This window comes from Somniosus microcephalus, chromosome 17 (genome assembly GCF_052327205.1).
Source record: "Somniosus microcephalus isolate GS21.2 chromosome 17, FLI_Smic_1.0, whole genome shotgun sequence".
NCBI classification, from domain to species: Eukaryota; Metazoa; Chordata; class Chondrichthyes; order Squaliformes; family Somniosidae; genus Somniosus; species Somniosus microcephalus.
Genome location: NC_141003.1, coordinates 25,985,633 through 26,003,738, shown reverse-complemented (window position 1 = coordinate 26,003,738; position 18,106 = coordinate 25,985,633). Strand labels below are relative to the sequence as shown.

Below are 18,106 nucleotides of genomic sequence, written 5' to 3'. Positions count from 1 at the left end.
GCCGCTCGCCGTGCAGTTTCGTTACCAGACCGTCGAACAGACCGCTGCGAGTCAAGCACGCCGGTCCCGGTACTTCCCCCGCGGCCGCGATGGCGATCGGTGCTTCTGGGAATCTCACCTACGTAACCGACTCCATCTCCGGCCGTCGTTTTCTATGCGACACGGGGGCGCAATGCAGCATACTGCCCGCCTCAGTCATAGACCTTCGCTCCGGCAGCCGTGGTCCCCCTATGCAAGCGGCCAACGGGGGTTCGATCCGCACTTGCGGGAAGCGCCTCGTCCGAGTATGTTTCGGTGGACAGTTTTTCAGCTGGAATTTCATCACCGCTCAAATCTCACAGGCCCTGTTGGGTGCTGACTTTTTAGGCGCCAACGGCCTGTTGGTGGACGTGAAAAATCGACGCCTCATTCGCGCCACCACGCTCGATGATATTTCGGGGGCGCGCAGCACGGCTGCGTCACATACGATTTCATGTGCGCGGCCGCAGCCCGACGATTTCGCCCGTCTCCTCTAGGATTTCCCCGAGCTGACGAAGCCCAACTTTTCGGCTCCGACCGTCAAGCATAGGGTGGAGTACCATATTTCGACTACTGGCTTGCCCGTTTACGCCAGGGCGCGATGTTTAGAGCCCAGCAAGCTAGCGGCAGCAAAGGCGGAGTTCGCCGTGATGGAAAAAATGGGGATCATCCGTCGGTCCAGTAGCCCCTGGTCCTCCCCTCTCCACATCGTCCCCAAGCTTGGCGGGGGATGGCGGCCCTGTGGGGATTATCGCCGCCTCAATGACATAACGACGCCCGACCGCTACCCCATTCCCCATATACAGGACTTCTCAGCACATTTGGCGGGGACGTCCATCTTCTCCAAAATCGACCTCGTCCGTGGTTACCATCAGGTGCCGGTGCACCCTCAGGATGTCGAAAAGACAGCGGTAATTACCCCCTTTGGACTCTTTGAATTCCTGCTAATGCCCTTTGGGCTTAAGAACGCGGCACAGGCGTTTCAGTGCCTCATGGATTCAGTCCTGCAGGACCTTGACTTTCTGTTTGTTTATTTGGACGATATTCTGGTTGCCAGCACCTCCAAGGAGGAACACCTCGAGCACCTTCGGGTCCTTTTCAGACGGCTTCAGCTGCACGGCCTCATCGTTAACTCGGACAAATGCCGTTTTGGCCTATCGCAACTGGATTTCCTGGGCCACTGCATAACCCCCATGGGAGCAACGCCACTTCGGGTCAAGGTGGAAGCAATTGCGGCGTTCCCGAAACCGAAATCCATGAAAGCTTTACAGGAGTTCCTGGGGATGGTTAACTTCTATCATCGTTTCATCCCCAGGGCTGCACAGCTCATGCGTCCTCTATATGAGGCCCTCAGAGACTCGACGGGAAAGGACCCTGTGGTATGGTCACAGGACATGGATCGTGCTTTCGAGGAGACGAAAGCCGCACTCGCCAATGCGACCATGTTAGCACACCCCCTGCCGGGAGCCACCATCGCTCTCACGACGGACGCGTCAGACTACGCGGTGGGGGCCGTCCAGGAGCAGTGGGTCGATGGCGCGTGGCAACCCCTGGCCTTTTTTAGCCGCCAGCTGCAACGGCATGAACGCCGGTACAGTACTTTCGATCGAGAGCTGTTGGCTTTGTTTTTGGCCATCCGCCATTTCCGTTTCCTCCTCGAAGGACGACGCTTCATCGTGCTTGTCGACCACAAGCCATTGCTGTTCGCAATGGCCAAGTCTGCGGAACCATGGTCGGCTCTGCAGCAACGGCAGCTGACGTACATATCGGAGTTCACCACCGACATCAAACATGTGACCGGTAAGGACAACATCGTCGCCGATTGCCTATCCCGCGCCGCCGTCCAGGCCATCCAATTGGGCATTGACTACGCACAGATGGTGGTTGACCAAGCGGACGACCCGGAGACCCAGGGTTTTCGTTCGGTTCCAAACAGCCTCCAGCCGAGGGATGTGCCTTTCCATTCCGCAGGTACCACTCTGCTCTGCGATGTTTCACTGGGTGCACCCCGTCCGATCGTCCCGTCTAAATGGTGTCGTACGATTTTCGATGCCTTACACGGCCTATCGCACCCTGGAGTGCGGGCATCGCAAAAACTGCTGGTCTCCAAATTCGTATGGAGGGGAATACGCAAAGACGTCAGGGACTGGGCGAACACTTGTGTTGTTTGCCAACGGTCCAAGGTGCAGCGCCATGTCAAAGCCCTGCTCGCCACCTTCGAGGTCCCGGAACGGCGATTTGATCATATTCACATCGACTTAGTGGGGCCACTCCCACCTTCCCGGGGCTTTACGTACCTTTTGACAATGGTGGATTGCACCACGAGGTGGCCGGAGGCAGTTCCCCTGACGTCCACCACATCTGCGGACGTTGCTCGAGCTTTCGTTTCATCCTGGGTAGCCCGTTTTGGTGTCCCTGCGGATATTTCGTCGGATCGGGGGCCACAATTTTCGTCCTAACTGTGGAACGAGGTGATTTCCGTGTTGGGCGTTAAACTCCACCGCACTATGGACTATCACCCACAAGCGAATGGCTTGTGCGAGCAGTTCCACCGCTCCTTGAAGGCGTCGCTCAGGGCCAGCCTGCTGGATGCATCCTGGGTCGACAAACTACCGTGGGTGATGTTAGGACTCCGCACGGCGCTGAAGGAAGATCTCCAGTCGTCGGCGGCGGAGATGGTTTATGGGCAACCGCTTCGAGTCCCAGGTAAATTCCTGCCGTTACCTACGCGACCATGGTCCGCGGCCACACAAAAAGAGACCCTCCGGGATGCGGCCCGCTGTTTCCGCCCAGTTCCGACCTCACGGCATGGTTTGCTTTCATCCAACGTCCCGGGGGAGTTGTCGAAAGCCAAGTTCGTGTTTGTGCGCCAGGACGGCCATCGTACCCCGCTCGCACCACCGTATGCCGGACCCTTCAAGGTTTTGCAGGCAGGGGACAAGAGTTTCGTGATTGACGCCGGGGGCAAACCGGATCACATCTCTGTCGATCGCCTCAAGCCTGCGCACCTGGACCTCGAACGACCGATCGAGCTGGCGCAGTCTCCGCGCCGCGGCCGGCCGCCGGCCGCTACCATACCTGACAACGCCGTGCTGCCTACCAGTTTGCCGCCTGCTCAGCGTTTTCCCCTCCGGGAATTTCGGAGTCGGTCCAACAGACTTGTCCGACCTCCTCAGCGATTGACTCTTTTCGTTAAAGACAATTCTGGGGGGGTGTATGTGGCAAAACCACTAAGAGACTCTTACAGTGACTTACATAATTGTCTGTAACCAATGTTATTACCTTTCAAGTTGGCTCTGGTTAAACAGAGCTAGATCGACAACATCGCGATCTGACGCGATGACGTCATCACGTGGGTCACGTGAAGTCCCCTTCGGCGGGAAACGTGATGACGTCATGACGTCAGAGGTAGAGGGCGGGGCCAGCCAGTCCTCGTGTGGATTGAAAAAGAAAAGACCTGTTTTGAGCTTCTCCTGTAGTTTCTTGTTTTGTAAAGTTCTTAGACAATAAATTCAGTTTGTTAACTTCCAGTAAGTTATAGATTCTTTGTTAGGGGTGCAGAGACTCCTACAACACGAGGAAAATCCCAATGGTGGAGAGCTTTGGGAACCATAGGTCCACAGTCACTTGTTCCTCCCAAGCTTGCTACACTTTCCACATGTTATGTCTCCAATTACTCAAACACTGTATCCCAAAATGTTATTTTCTAAAATTTTCTTAGTACAGTACCACACAGTGGTGTATTTGTCCACCTAGCTATCAGGGGAGCTATTTCTGTGTTCTTAATAATTAATCTAATTCAGCTTGGCTCAGTTGAGAGCACTTATATCTTTAAATCAGAAGGTTGTGGGTTCAAGCCTCATGACAGACTTGAGCACATAATCTAGGTTGACACTTCAATTAGTACTGAGGGAGTGCCATCTTTTGGATGAGATATTAAACAAAAGTCCTATCTGCCTGCTTGGGTGGATGTAAAAGATCCCATGGGGCTATTTGAAGAGGAACAGGGAGTTCTACTGGTGTCCTGGCTGCTTTTAATCCATGAACCAACACTGCCAAAAACAGATTATCTGCTCATTCATTCATTTGCTGTTTGTGGGGCCTTGCTGTGCACAAATTAGCTGCTGTATTTGCCTGCATAACAACAGCAACTGCATGTCAAAAGTGAGCCATTTGGTTCATTTTGAGGTTGTAATAAGTGCTATATAAATTCAAGTTCTTTCTCTATTGTAGAACGCCATCAGCCCAGGCTAGAAAAACAGCCTGCAATGAAAAATTTCAGCAATGAGGCAACGTTAGTAATGTGTTGACTACCTGACACCTACCCATCTGTGTCAATGGTGATATTGGGTCTCGACGAACAGACAGTATGCAAGCTCCAATATATTCCAGGAAAGGTGCAAGCAGCAATACAGGAATGAGGCCTATTACATTCAGCGCTGCTATTGGAAGAAGAAATCCCCTCAGGTTCAGATTGGAGTGCATTGTTTGTATGAAGTATGCCGACGGGATCTGCGTTTATAAATGATAATGTTAGCAGTGAGTTTGACCAGCCTTTTATCTTGGAAAACATATGCAATGTAAGCAAAGGTTTCTAATTATTATATACATAAAGTTCACCTGAAATGTTTCCTCTAATCAAATTACATATAGAAATATGAAATTTGTAGACTAGTATTCGATATAAGCAACATTAGCTATCAGCAAGAGTAGAATCGTAGAATTTTACAGCACAGAAGGAGGCCAATCGGCCCATAGTCATAGAGTCATAGGGCTGGATTTTGTCAATGGAGACGAGTTGGAGGCGGGATTGCGGCTTGTCAGGTCTAAGTCCCGCCTCCATCATCTTCTGGCCAACCAGCGGGATTTTCCTCTGATTGACTTTGTTAAGCCCACCCAGCGGGCTCAGCAAGCCAATTAGGGGGGAAGTCACTGACAGAGCATGTCAACTTCTGATGTGTCATCTGTCAAGATTTCTTGAAAGAAGAAATGTCAGCGTTTGACAGCTCTGTGAAGCTGTCAAACACTGACATTCTGTGTAGTTTGATGAGCCCTTGTGGTCAGGACTCATCAAACCTTTCTACTTTGTAGATTTCAGATGACTGTTGGTTCGTAGGATCCCAACAGCCAGTCTGTGAAATCTACAAGGAAGATGTCAGGACCCCCGATCCAGAGCGGATCAATGCTGTAGGCAGAAACAAAGGTAAGTGAACATTTGTTAACAATTTACCTACTTTACCACCTTACATACTGACCACTCCATACATTGCACCCATCACTCTCCTCTACATCTCACTTTCAGACCCCTCCGACCCCCGCAGACCCCCTACTTGACTCCTCCAACCCGGTGTTCTCTGAGGTCGGGAAGCCTGCAGTTGGTCAGGTAAAATGGGACTAATCCTTTTTTCTGCCTGCTAACTACCTGTTAACAGGCAGTTAAAAGGATTTAATCCCTTTCCCGCCTCAAGGAGACGGAACCTGGGTCAGGACGGCTTCCCGCCTCCTGGCAAAAAGACATGGAGGCGGGATGGGGGCGGGTTTGCCAGCCGACCCCACTTTCTGCAACTTTACTGGCAGTCCCGCCTCCTCGGGGCTGGCAAAATCCAGCCCATTGAGTCATAACGGCACAGAAGGAGGCCATTTGGCCCATCGAGTCTGTGCCGGCTATCTGTAGAGCAATCCAGTCAGTCCCATTCCCCCACTCTATCCCCTGTGTCAGCTCTCTGAAGGAGCTAAATCAGTTTGTTTCATTCCCCTGACCTTTCTCCAAATCCTTTTAAAATTTTATTTTTTCAAATATTTATCCACTTCCCATTTCAAATGTTATTATAGATTCTGCTTCCACTCCTGTCTCTGGTAGGACATTCCATGTCCTGACAACCCTCTGAGTAGAAACATTCTCCGAACCTCTCCCTTTGTTCTATTGGTGATGATCCGAAGTTTATGCCCTCTAGTTATTGATTCACTAAAGAGTGGAAATAGTTTCCCCTATTTACTTTATTAAAACCTCTGATGTAAGAAAACTACTAGGCACTTGGTCTAAGCATTAAACAAGGCTTTAATCAACTGTTTTACAACATGGAGGTCTAGTTGTGTCCTTCACTAGTTCCTGTTAAGAATGTCCTGCGCAAGCTGGGCCCGTGACCGAGTATTTATACTCTCCCTGGACAGTGCCACCCGCAGGCCGCTCAGTATTATTTCATAAGTCTTTCTTTCATGAATGACTGATTCATGTCATTTTTCCCGCCTGAAGGATTGGTTGTCCGGCGACTTCCTTCTATCGGATTAATCGGACTACGAATAGCCGCAGTCGTTTGGATCTCCGTTTGTGGCTGGAAGGCACGTCTCCTCGGACTGTGTCTTGGTCCCTGGGTCACTTGGTTCGTACCGGTGGGCTGGCAGAGCCCGTGTTGCCTTGATTGACCTGAGGGGGACTGGGGAGATCGTGACTCCGGGTACGGGCCCCCACAGGCACAGAGCTGGCTTCATCCTGCTCAGTATTCGGTGATTGACCGGCGTCCTGGCTTCGGGTGGTCATCCCGCGGGGAGCGCTCTGTTCCACGGGTTGATCCGGTGGAGTAGCTGGCAGATCCCTTGATGTCCCGGGTAGGGCGTCATCCTCGGAGGAGCGCAGAGTATCGGCGTTGTTAATACGGATCCCTCTATCGATTGGGTCCATGGGACCGGTTGGGCAGGGAGCCAGATCCCGAAGTGAAACTGTGGACTCCCGGCCATCAGGGTACCGCACGTACGCGCATGTAGGATTGACACCCATTAGTTCCACTTCGTCGATGAGGGGATCACTCTTGGAGGATCGGATGAAGCTTCGGAGTAGCACGGGGCCGGGAGCTGCCAACCATGATGGTAGGGACGTCCCATGAGTGGAGCGACGCTGGAACCCGAAGAATCATTCATGAGGAGTAACATTGGTGGATGTAGAAAGAAGAATGCAACGCGTCAGGGAGCAGTTTCCCACTGCTGGTTTGATAGGTTGTGTGACCTCAGTGCAAGATGAACAGCTTTCCAAATGATAGCGTTGTATCTCTCAACCTGTCCGTTTCCAATAGGATGATACGGTGTCGTTTTACTTGTGGCGATTCCCCATTGGGAAAGATAACTTTTGAGTTCGCTTGACATAAAGGAGGGACCCCGATCAGAGTGGATGAAATTGGCCATACCGCAAAGGGAAAAGACCTGATCGAGGCATTTGATCACTGTGGAAGTAAGCATATTGGGACAGGGGAAAGCAAAGGGAAAGCATGAATATTGTTCCACCATAGTAAGTAAGTAGGTGTTTCGCGTTGAAGAAGGCAATGGCCCTTTAAAGTCAATGCTGAGTCGCTGCATAGGCTGTGTAGCGTGTATGAGCGAGCCATCCGACGGACGGAAGAATTGCGGTTTTAATTCCGCGCAAATTCTACAAGTGGAGCATGTGCTTTTCACGTCTTCCGTAGAAAATGGGAGATTTTTAGATCGCACAAAGTGCAACATACGGGTAATGCCAGGATGGCATAAGTCCGTATGAAGATCTGCAAGAGTCGAAGTTGACATGGAAGAACAGAATGCACGCGTGAGGGTATCCGGGGCCATGTTATCTTTACCGGGCCGATAATCTATGGTGTAGCCAAAGGTGGCCAATTCCATTCTTCAGAGCTGTATCTTGTTATTCTTGACCTTAGTGCATTTCCAGTTATCCAACATAAAGGCCACGGAGCGCTGATCGGTTATAAGCATGAAATGGCGACGAGCGAGAAAATGACTCCGTTTACGTACTGCTTCGATGATGGCCGTAGCCTCAATCTCGACAGGAGGATAATGGAGCTCGCTACCCTGCAAAGTTCTGGACAGAAATGCAACAGGTCGACCACCTTGATTCAAGGTAGCCGAGATCGCCACCTCCGATGCATCGCACTCGACCACGAAAGGGAGATTTTCATCAATGGAACGAAGCGTGGCTTTTTCCAGTTGTTGCTTGAGGAGGTCGAAAACTGAAATAGTCGTTGCCTCCAACGAAAATGACTTTGCGTGAAGCAGGGGCTGGATCTTGTCGGAAAAGTGGGGTATCCACTTCGCATAATAGGCAAACATGCCGAGGGCCCGACGAAGAGAGCCGAGATTCGTAGGGGGAGGGAGCTCCTGAAGCGGACGAAGTCGCTCCGGATCCAGTTCGATGACACCTTTGCCCACCCAGTAGCCAAGGATGTTGACTGATGGTACTGATTTCACAGATTTGGACTCATTTAAGGTTAAGTTGCGACGACGGAGAACGTCAAGAAATTTCTGGAGGTCGGCATCATGCTCCTTCTGTTCATGACCAGCAATGGTGATATTATCCAGATATGGAAAAGTGTCCGTTAAGTTCTCCTATTTGACTAGGCTGTCCATTGCCCGTTGAAAGACGGCCACCCCATGGTGACCCCAAATGGAAGGCGACAAAACTGGTAAAGCCGACCATTGGCCTCAAAGGCCGTATACTTTTTGTCAGAGTCCTTTAACGGTACTTGATGGTATGCGCTTTTTAAGTCAAAAGTTGAAAATACCCTGTAATTGGCAAGGTTATTGACCATGTCATCGATGCGTGGTAGTGGGTAGGCATCCAGGTCGGTATACTGGTTAATAGTTTGCAAGTAATCGATGCAAAGACGTTTCTTGTGTTGCTTCAGAGGATTTTAACAACAACGACTTGAGCCCGCCAGGAAGATGAACATGGCTCAATGATACCGTCCGCTAGAAGACAAGAGATTTCTGTCTCGATAAAGGATAGACCATCTTCACTGAAACGTCGTGATTTAGTGACTATTGGCTTGCATTGGGGGGAAAGATTGGCAAACAAGGAGGGCTTGTCGAGTGAAGCCGCCGAAAGCGCACAAAATGGTACTTTGGAAATAGTAAGCTCCGGCTTTGACCCTCCAAACTCAAAAATGAGTCTTTTGTGTTGCTTCTGGAAATCCTGTCCCAGGAGCACATCACTGCATAGGTTTTTGAGCACCCCAAGCCGGGTGGAAAAATAAGTGCAGCCATTGAGAATAAGGTCGACAAGACAAAAGCCGGAAGAGTTGGTGGTCAGTGTCGTCAGAGCCATTGCAATTTCCCTGTCCGAGGGGTAAATATGCAGTTTTAACTTACTGACAGCCTGCTCACTGATGAAGCTATCACAGCTACATGAGTTGATTAGTGCACTCAAAATGTGCCCATTTACCGAAACCTTCGTGGTTGCATGGGACAGGCTTTGGGGAAAAACAGCTGTGATGGGAGGAGGGGCAGTTTTATACTTGACAGCTGTAACATTAGTAGTGGCTCTTGGAGGAGGAGCAGTTTTATAGATGACAGCTGTAACATTAGTAGTGGCTCTTGGGGAAGGAACAGTTTTATAGATAGCAGCTGTAACCCTAGGAGAGGCTCTTGACTGACATACTTTAGAAAAGTGACCTTTTTTACTGCAATGATTGCAGGTTGCATTACGAGCAGGACAAAATTTCCTATAATGAAATGCACCTCCACAGAAGAAACACTTCTTTTTAGACTGCCAAGATGCTGCTAGGGTAGGGTCATCATCAGCTAGGATAGAGTCATCATTAGTGAGGGCTTCCGCCTGAGGCTTATCGGAGGAGTCACTAAAAGTGATAGCAGCAGTCCGTGCACGTGGTAAAAGATAGGCATCTGCATTTTTTTTGCTAAGTCCAGAGAATATGCCTGGTCATAGGCAGCTTGTAACTCAAGGGTTTTATTCTCCAACAGACGCTGGCGTATGAAGGGTGACGCAATTCCATTAATAAAAGAATCACGAATTAATTGCTCCTGGTACTGCTCAGCTGAGACAGCTTTGAGATTACAGTCTTTGCTGAGCCTGCAAAGCTTTTGAAGGAATTCATCAAGTGGTACCCCGGGTTGTTGTCGTGTTGTGGCCAGTAAGTGCCGAGCAAAAATTTAGTTTGGGGCCTTAACATATAGTTGCTGCAGTATTTGGATAGCGGAGTCATAGTTTACACAGTCTTTGATATAGTCAAACACATGAGGAGATATATAATTGGCAAGCATTTGTAACTTATCAGGAACATTCTCACCACATGCCCCGAGGAAGTTGCTGAAGGTACGATACCAGTGTTTCCATACCTTAGCAGTTGTAGGTGAATTCGGGTCCAGGTCAAGACGGGCGGGTCTGAGTAGTTTCTCCATGATGGATTGATTACTACGTCTGGTTCCCTTCTACCGTTTGAGTCATAGACGTCTGTTCCCAAAATCACTCGGAGCGTGGAGCAAATTTCAGTTGATTCAATTGATGTAAGAAAACTACTAGGCACTTGGTCTAAGCGTTAAACAAAGCTTTAATCAACTGTTTTACAACATGGAGGTCTAGCTGTGTCCTTCACTAGTTCCTGTTAAGAATGTCCTGCACAAGCTGGGCCCGTGCCCGAGTATTTATACTCTCACTGGACTGCGCCACCCGCAGGCTGCTCAGTATTATTCCATAAGTCTTTCTTTCATGAATGACTGATTCATGTCAACCTCTCTTAATTGTGAATACCTCTATCAGATCTCTTGTTAACCTTCCCTGCTCTAAAGAAAAGAGCTCCAGTTTCTCTAGTCTGGTATTATCTTAGTGAATCTCTTCTGCACCCTCTCCATGGCCTTGACATATTTCCTAAAGTGAGGCATCTAAAACTGGACACAGTATTCTAACTACGACCTAACCAATGATTTGTACAGATTTAGCGCCACCTTTTCGCTTTTGTACTTTATACCTCTATTTATAAAGCTTAGGATCCCATGAGCTATATTTTAACAGTTTTATCAACTTGTCCTTCACCATTTAAAGATTTGAATATCTGAACCCATAATACTTCATTTAATGTTTCACCAGTTAGTGTCTATTTACACTCCTTATTCTTCCCCCCCCCAAAATGTCTCATCTCATATTTCTTCACATTGAATTTCATCTGCCATCTATCTACCCACCTGCCTATAACCTACTGAAATCGCACAGTCCTCTTCATTGTTAACCATGTTAACTATTTTTGTGTTGTCTAAAAAATTGATATTGTGCCCCTATACTCAAGACCAGATCATTTTATTATATATATATATATGTATATGTAGAGAGACAGAGAGAGAGAGAGAGAACATTAATGGTCTCAACACTGCCCTGATTTACATATGTCCAATCTAAAAAACATCCTTTACCCAACTTCCTAGCCATACTGCCACATTCACTTTAATACCATATGGCTCCTATGCAGCACCTTATCAAACGCCTTTGAAAATTTATATACACAACATCCGTTGTATTTCCTTTATTAATACACTTCATTATTTCCTCAAAGAACTCTATTACGTTTGTCAGACTTGATTTAACTTTTTCAAATCTATGCTGGTTGTCCTTAATTAACCCATCATATCTTTCTAGGTTTGGATAAATTTTATTCTGTTTTATGAAGGTGAACACTACTGATGTTAGGCTGACTGGTCAATGGTTACCTGGTTTATCCTTGTTTTCCCCATTTTGAACAGAATTGTTACATTTGCCTGTCCACTGGCACAACTTCCATATCTATGGATGTTTCAAAGATTGTGGTCAGATCCTCTGCTAGTTCTTCTCTGACTTCCCTCAGCATTGTGGGATTCATGCCCCCAGGGCCTGGCACCTTTTCCACTTTGAACTCCACCATTTGTTTCGGTTTTACTTCCTTACCTATCATTTCCCTATTGACTCATTCCTCCTCCTTTTCTTGTACCCCTCCATTCCCACTATCATTCTTCTGTGAAAACCAAGGCAACACACTCATTCAGTATCTCCACTATTCCTTCATCCTCCATAACAAGATTTCCTTTTTCATCGTTATCGCCCCCACCCTTTCCTTAACTAGTCCTTTACTTATTTATAAAGTTCTTTACTTTTCCCCTTTATGCTCCCTGGCAGTCTTTCCTCAAACCCTCTCTTAGCTTTGCTGATGTTTTGACTTCCCCTCTGTATTTTCTATATGCTGCTGGGTTTTATTTTGTATTATTAGCCCTAGTTTTGTCATATGCCTCTTTTTTCCTTCATTTTGCTTTGAATTTCTTTGAATGAGAGAGTGGTAAAGGGGAATGTGGGCCCATTAAAGACAGGTCCAGACGAGACTATAATGGATAATAAGATAATGGCAGACTTGGTAAATGAGAACTTTGTAGCCATTTTCAAAGAGGACAAAATACCATCGGTACAAGAGAACCTAAAAATACATTAAGGGGAGGATCATTCACCTTCTGGGAGCGTCTAGTTTTTAACCTTAACATCTCCTGCCTGGGCATTTCCCATGAAGGATTCGCTCAGTTTATTTGAATACACTAACTGTTGCAAACTGCTGAAAAGGCTTACCTGGAGTATGCAGAACCTGTATAGAATCTGAAAGGCAAATAGTGGAATTAATCTGACAAGGCATTTGACGTTGTCCACATGAGCTTCGCTGTACCAGCCACCGTAGTTCTCCTTCGCTCGGTCTAACCAGCTGCTCACGTCTCCACTGATGTGACGGTATCTTATACAACACATCTTCAGAGCATTCACTAAAACACCAAAAGTTGACATCAGGGAGCCACCTGCAAATAAAGATTTATGGTAAAGATACATCAGGGATCACTGACATGTAACAGTTACGTCTGGTACTCTCTAACTTTGTGTACTCTTTTGGTGCGCACTATAAACAAATAAAATGTAACTAAAAAACCATTAAAGAAAACTTAATAACTTAAATTAAAATTTGGTTGCCGGGGGTGATGAGGCACTCCAGTCCCTGTGGTGCCCACCGGTCATGGAAGGCCTCGAGTGTGCTGGCGGACACCGCGTGCTCCATCTGCAGGGCCACCTGGGCGCGAAAGTGGCCGTGGAAGAGAGGCAGGCAGTCGGGCTGAACGACCCCTTCGACCGCCCGCTGCCTGGGCCAGTTGATGGCCACTTTGGCCAGGCCCAGGAGCAGTCTCACGAGGAGGTCCCCTGATCTGCCTGCTCCCCTCCGCACCGGGTGACCTAAGATCAGGAGCGTGGGACTGAAGTGCAGCCAAAATTCGAGGAGCAGCCCCTTCAAATAATGGAAGAGGGGCTGCAACCTCTCACACTCCATATAAACATGGAACACGGGCTCCTCCAGGCCGCAGAAAAGGCAGGCGGCCTGGGAATCCGTGAACCTGCTTAATACCTTATTGCACGGGACTGCTCCGCGCAACACCCTCCAGGCCGAGTCCCCAATAGGTAAAGGGAGGACTCCCGCGTAAAGAGCCCTCTATTGGGGACCCCCACCTCCTCCGGACTAACTTTGTGTAAGACTTTTAAAGCAAGCTTATGGTTCACTATAGAGCAGGTGTTGTGAGTTAGTACTCTCGGCACAGACCCTTGAGTGACGGGAGCACGCATTGGGATTTCTGGTGAGGAGGTCAGTGAGCTCTGCACCAGTTTCTATCCATAATGGATGGAAGATCGTTAGGGGTGTAACATTTGCATATTGATTTATCATTGGCCCGCAGGCATCTGTAAGGAATACCTATTATATTCACATGTGATCACATGCTGAGTTGTCATTGGCCTGCAGGCATCTGTAAGGACTGCTATTGTTTAGAAGACGCAGGGGCCCTGACTCCATCTTGTCCACACGGTGCTGTACTGTTGTGAGTCAGACAGACCTGATGCTTCATTAAAAGAGTTTAAACTGTAATACTCCGTTGTCCTGCAATTTATTATTTTTGTACAAAGTGTGCAAAACAAGACATGGTGTCAGAACAGGGATTTGAAATGGGCATCGTTGGAGCTCCCTTACCTCGAATGAATTGGGAATCTTTGAACTTACATAGAGAATGGTGCAAGTTCAAGCAACACGTGGAATTCATGTTCTCGGGTCCACTGAAAAGCAAAGGGGAGGAAGAAAGATGCAGCTACCTACTCTTGTGGATCGAAGAAAAAGGGAGAGACATTTTTAACACATGGTCTCTCACCGCGGATGAAGCAAAGGTACTGAAAAATTATTTTGACCATTTTGAAGCATATGTGATGCCCAAGACAAATACGATATTCGCTAGGTACAAGTTTCAGGAGGAAGTACAAGGAGCTAGTGAGTCGTTTGAACAGTTCGTGACTGAGTTAAAACTGCTGGTAAAAGACTGTGTATATGCAGATAAAGATGAGATGGTCAGAGACCGCATCGTGTTTGGAATACATTCAGCTAAAGTGAGAGAGAAACTTTTGAATGTTGGGTCCGGGCTAACGCTGGACAAAGCTATAGACATAGCTAGATCACACGAGGTAGCCCAAGCACAGTTGAAAACCATAACCGGCGCAACGAGCAGCTCGAGTGAACAGACAGTGCACGCAGTTAATAGATACACACCAAAGAACATCGCCCAGAGAGCGTGTCTCAGAACAGAAAGAACAGAGAGAGTTCTAAAAATGGGCGACACAGACATAAAATGCTTCAAAAACTGTGGATATTGTGGAAACAACTGGCATGGAGAAAAGGAGCACTGCCCTGCCAAAGGAAGGCAATGTACTAAATGTGGTAAACGGAACCACTTTGCTAAAGTTTGCAGGACTGTTTTCGGAAAAACAGTGAGTGACAGCCAAATGCCAGATAGAGAGCCAAATGCAGAGGAACTGTTTATTGATTCTGTGTCACAGAAAAAACAGATTTCAGAGACTGAGCAAGCTTTTGCCGATATTGAGATAGGAAAACAGGGCAAAGAGCTTAAGTTTAAACTAGACACTGGATATCAGGTTAATGTAATTCCTCTGAGTGAGTATCACAGCTTGAAGAATGAGTGTGAGCTACAGCCCACCTCACGCAGACTGACCAGCTATGGGGGTGAGCAGCTCATTGTAAAAGGCACATGCGTGATGAAATGCAAGTACAAAGAAAGCGACATGATGTTGGATTTTTACATTGTTGACACTCGAGCACCTCTAATGCTAGGTCTAAAGGCATGTTTAGACATGGACCTCGTCAAGCTAGTACTATCATTGACAGCACCAGTTGAGAAGCAGACAGTCATGGAGGAGTTTGCTGACGTTTTCAAAGGAATCGGACTATTCCCAGGTGAATGCACTATTCACCTTGACCCAGCAGCAACCCCTGTGGTTTGCCCACCGAGAAGGATACCCCTTGCTCTACATAGTCACCTGAAGGAGGAGCTGCAGAGCATGGAGAATACAGAAATCATCGTCCGGGAAACAGAACCGACAGAGTGGGTCAACGCGTTAGTAGTGGTTGAGAAACCACGTACAGGCAAGCTCAGAGTCTGTCTCGACCCCAGAGATTTGAACAAGGCTATCAAACACCCTCACTACCCTCTACCAACGCTAGATGACATCACACCCAAGCTAGTGGGAGCACGTTATTTCACTGTAATGGACGCACGATCAGGATACTGGAATATCAAGCTCACGGAAGAGTCATCTAAGCTAACAACGTTCAACACACCATTTGGACGCTACCGATTTCTGCGTTTACCATTTGGTCTTATCTCAGCTCAGGATGAATTCCAGCGGAAGATCGACGAAACCTATGAAGGCCTCGACGGAGTAGTCGCAATCGTAGACGACATCCTCATCTATGGCAGGATTAGAGAGGAACATGACAGGAACCTCCGTGTGATGCTACAAAGATCACGGGAGAAAGGTATCCGGCTCAACCCCAAGAAAAGCATAATCGGATCCACCGAGATCAGTTATTTTGGGCATCACCTCTCAACTGATGGCATTAAGCCGGATCCAGAGAAAATCGCCGCCATCAAGAAGATGGAGCCGCCAAAGAACCTCGCAGAGCTAGAGACAGTACTAGGCATGGTTAACTACTTAGCCAAGTTTGCCCTGAGCCTCTCCGAAATCAATGCACCCATGCGTCAGTTGCTCAAACAATCCAATGAGTTCCTGTGGGACAAACAACATGACACAGCATTTCAGAAAATGAAAGACCTAATCACCAGAGAACCAGGACCGGTTCTTGCCTACTTCAACCCCAACAAAGAGCTCAGACCAAAAGTGGACGCATCAAAGTACGGACTAGGCGCAGTATTACTGCAAGAAGGAAAGCCCATCAGCTACGCTTCCAGATCTCTCTCAGACAGTGAAATCAACTATGCTCAAATCGAGAAAGAGCTATATGCAATTCTGTTTGGATGTAAGCGTTTCCACCAGTACATCTATGGCCGACAAGTCATTGTGGAATCCGACCACAAGCCCCTCGAGTCAATCATGAGGAAACCACTAGCCGCAGCCCCACCAAGGTTACAGAGAATGATCCTTCAGCTACAAAAGTACGACTTCACAATCGTTCACCGTCCAGGCAATGACATTCCTGTCGCAGACACGCTCTCCAGAAAGTCCCTTAGCTACCAGAACAGCAGCCTCAGTGAAGGCATGGATGTGCAGGTACACATGGTGTACAACAGCTTACCTGTGAGTGACTCAAAACTGAAGGAGATCCGAGCAGGAACAGAGAAAGATGCACAACTCACACTGCTGAGTAAAGTCATACATGAAGGATGGCCTGAGGAAAGGAGGAAATGCCCTCAGAGCATATCTGAATTCTGGAACCACAGAGACGAACTGTCACAAATCAATGGAATCGTCTTCAAAGGGGAGAAAATCATCATTCCTACCAGTCTCAGAGAAGAGATGTTGACAAAAATTCATGCTGGACATATGGGCATGGAAAAATGCAAACAAAGAGCACGTGGCATTATGTTTTGGCCCGGAATGTGCAAACACATTGAGGACATTGTCGGAAAATGTTCCATTTGTCTAGAACACCGCCCATCAAATGTCAAAGAGCCCATGATACCTCACCGTATCCCAGACAGGCCCTGGCAGGTCGGCAGCTGCAAGCAAGTGCATGCAAAACGTGTACAGAGACAGCAACACCAAAAGAGATACTATGACAGGTCAGCTAGACTACTGCCGCCGCTGCACAATGGAGAATCCGTCAGAATCCGGGAGCATGGCTACTGGAAGCCTGCAGTCGTCATCCAGCCAGCTGACACTGAGCGATCGTATCACATCCGCACCCCAGAAGGACAGGTGTACCGCCGCAATCGCAGGCACCTCCTGAACATCAAGGAACAACACCGTCATTCCGACGAGAGGTCAAGCCTAGAGTTATCCTTGGCTTGTGAACTGCCAAAGGGTGTAGGCGGATCGCTGCCCTAAAAAAAACTGTACATCGTTATTGAAACATTGAAATGTTTTCAGTGCTAGTTAAATGCTGAGTTTACTTATATGTTGATGCTACTGAGAACATTATGTAGAATAAAGGTTCAAAAGTAATGCATAACATTTTTCTTTTAAAAGGGGATGTAAAATTTGCATATTGATTTATCATTGGCCCGCAGGCATCTGTAAGGAATACCTGTTCTATTCACATGTGATCACATGCTGAGTTGTCATTGGCCTGCAGGCATCTGTAAGGACTGCTATTGTTTAGAAGACCCAGGGGCCCTGACTCCATCTTGTCCACACGGTGCTGTACTGTTGTGAGTCAGACAGACCTGATGCTTCATTAAAAGAGTTTAAACTGTAATTTATTATTTTTGTACAAAGTGTGCAAAACAAGACAAGGGGAACGCTGACTTCCATACCCAAAATCCCTGTATACGTGTGCATCACGTGAAGCTGTGTACCAGAACCAATCATTTATAAAATCTACGTCCTACGCATTAGTCCACCTGCTTAATGCACAGTAACAATCACTTGTTATACATCTGATTGTATCATGTTCTTAAAAGGCTACCTTGTAATGTGCCTCAAGGCACCTTTTGAGAGTTATGAATTTATTAAAGATTAAGTAATGGATTCTGAAAATATGCAGCAAAATGTTTTTGGGTGGACTTATACCATCACTATCAGCTCAGCCATTAACCTGCCACCAATAGTGCCTTTCTGCACACCATGATACAAAGCCCACACTACACGGTTGACTTTGTCACATGCATTTCCCAGTAATGTCCTTCCGCTTCCATCAGAGTCCTATCCTAGAAATACTTAGCGTTGCCAATCCTTCAAAGAACAACAGGGCTCAAAAAAGCACTAAAAGTAGGCCAGAACATTCTGGAAGAGGATTTCAGTTCTTAA

The 18,106-nt window shown here is 47.6% G+C and overlaps 1 protein-coding gene across 1 annotated transcript in view; it reads right to left on the bottom strand.

Annotated features, from left to right (window-relative positions):
* Positions 1–18,106, bottom strand: part of slc15a5 (solute carrier family 15 member 5) — a 55,574-nt gene that overhangs the window by 18,034 nt on the left and 19,434 nt on the right. Inside the window, exons 4-5 of the mRNA XM_086010924.1 lie at positions 12,374–12,594; positions 4,344–4,530 (exon numbers count right to left, since the gene is read on the bottom strand). Of these exons, the coding sequence (XP_085867050.1) occupies positions 4,344–4,530; positions 12,374–12,594 (408 nt within the window). The remainder of the gene's footprint in view (positions 1–4,343; positions 4,531–12,373; positions 12,595–18,106) is intronic.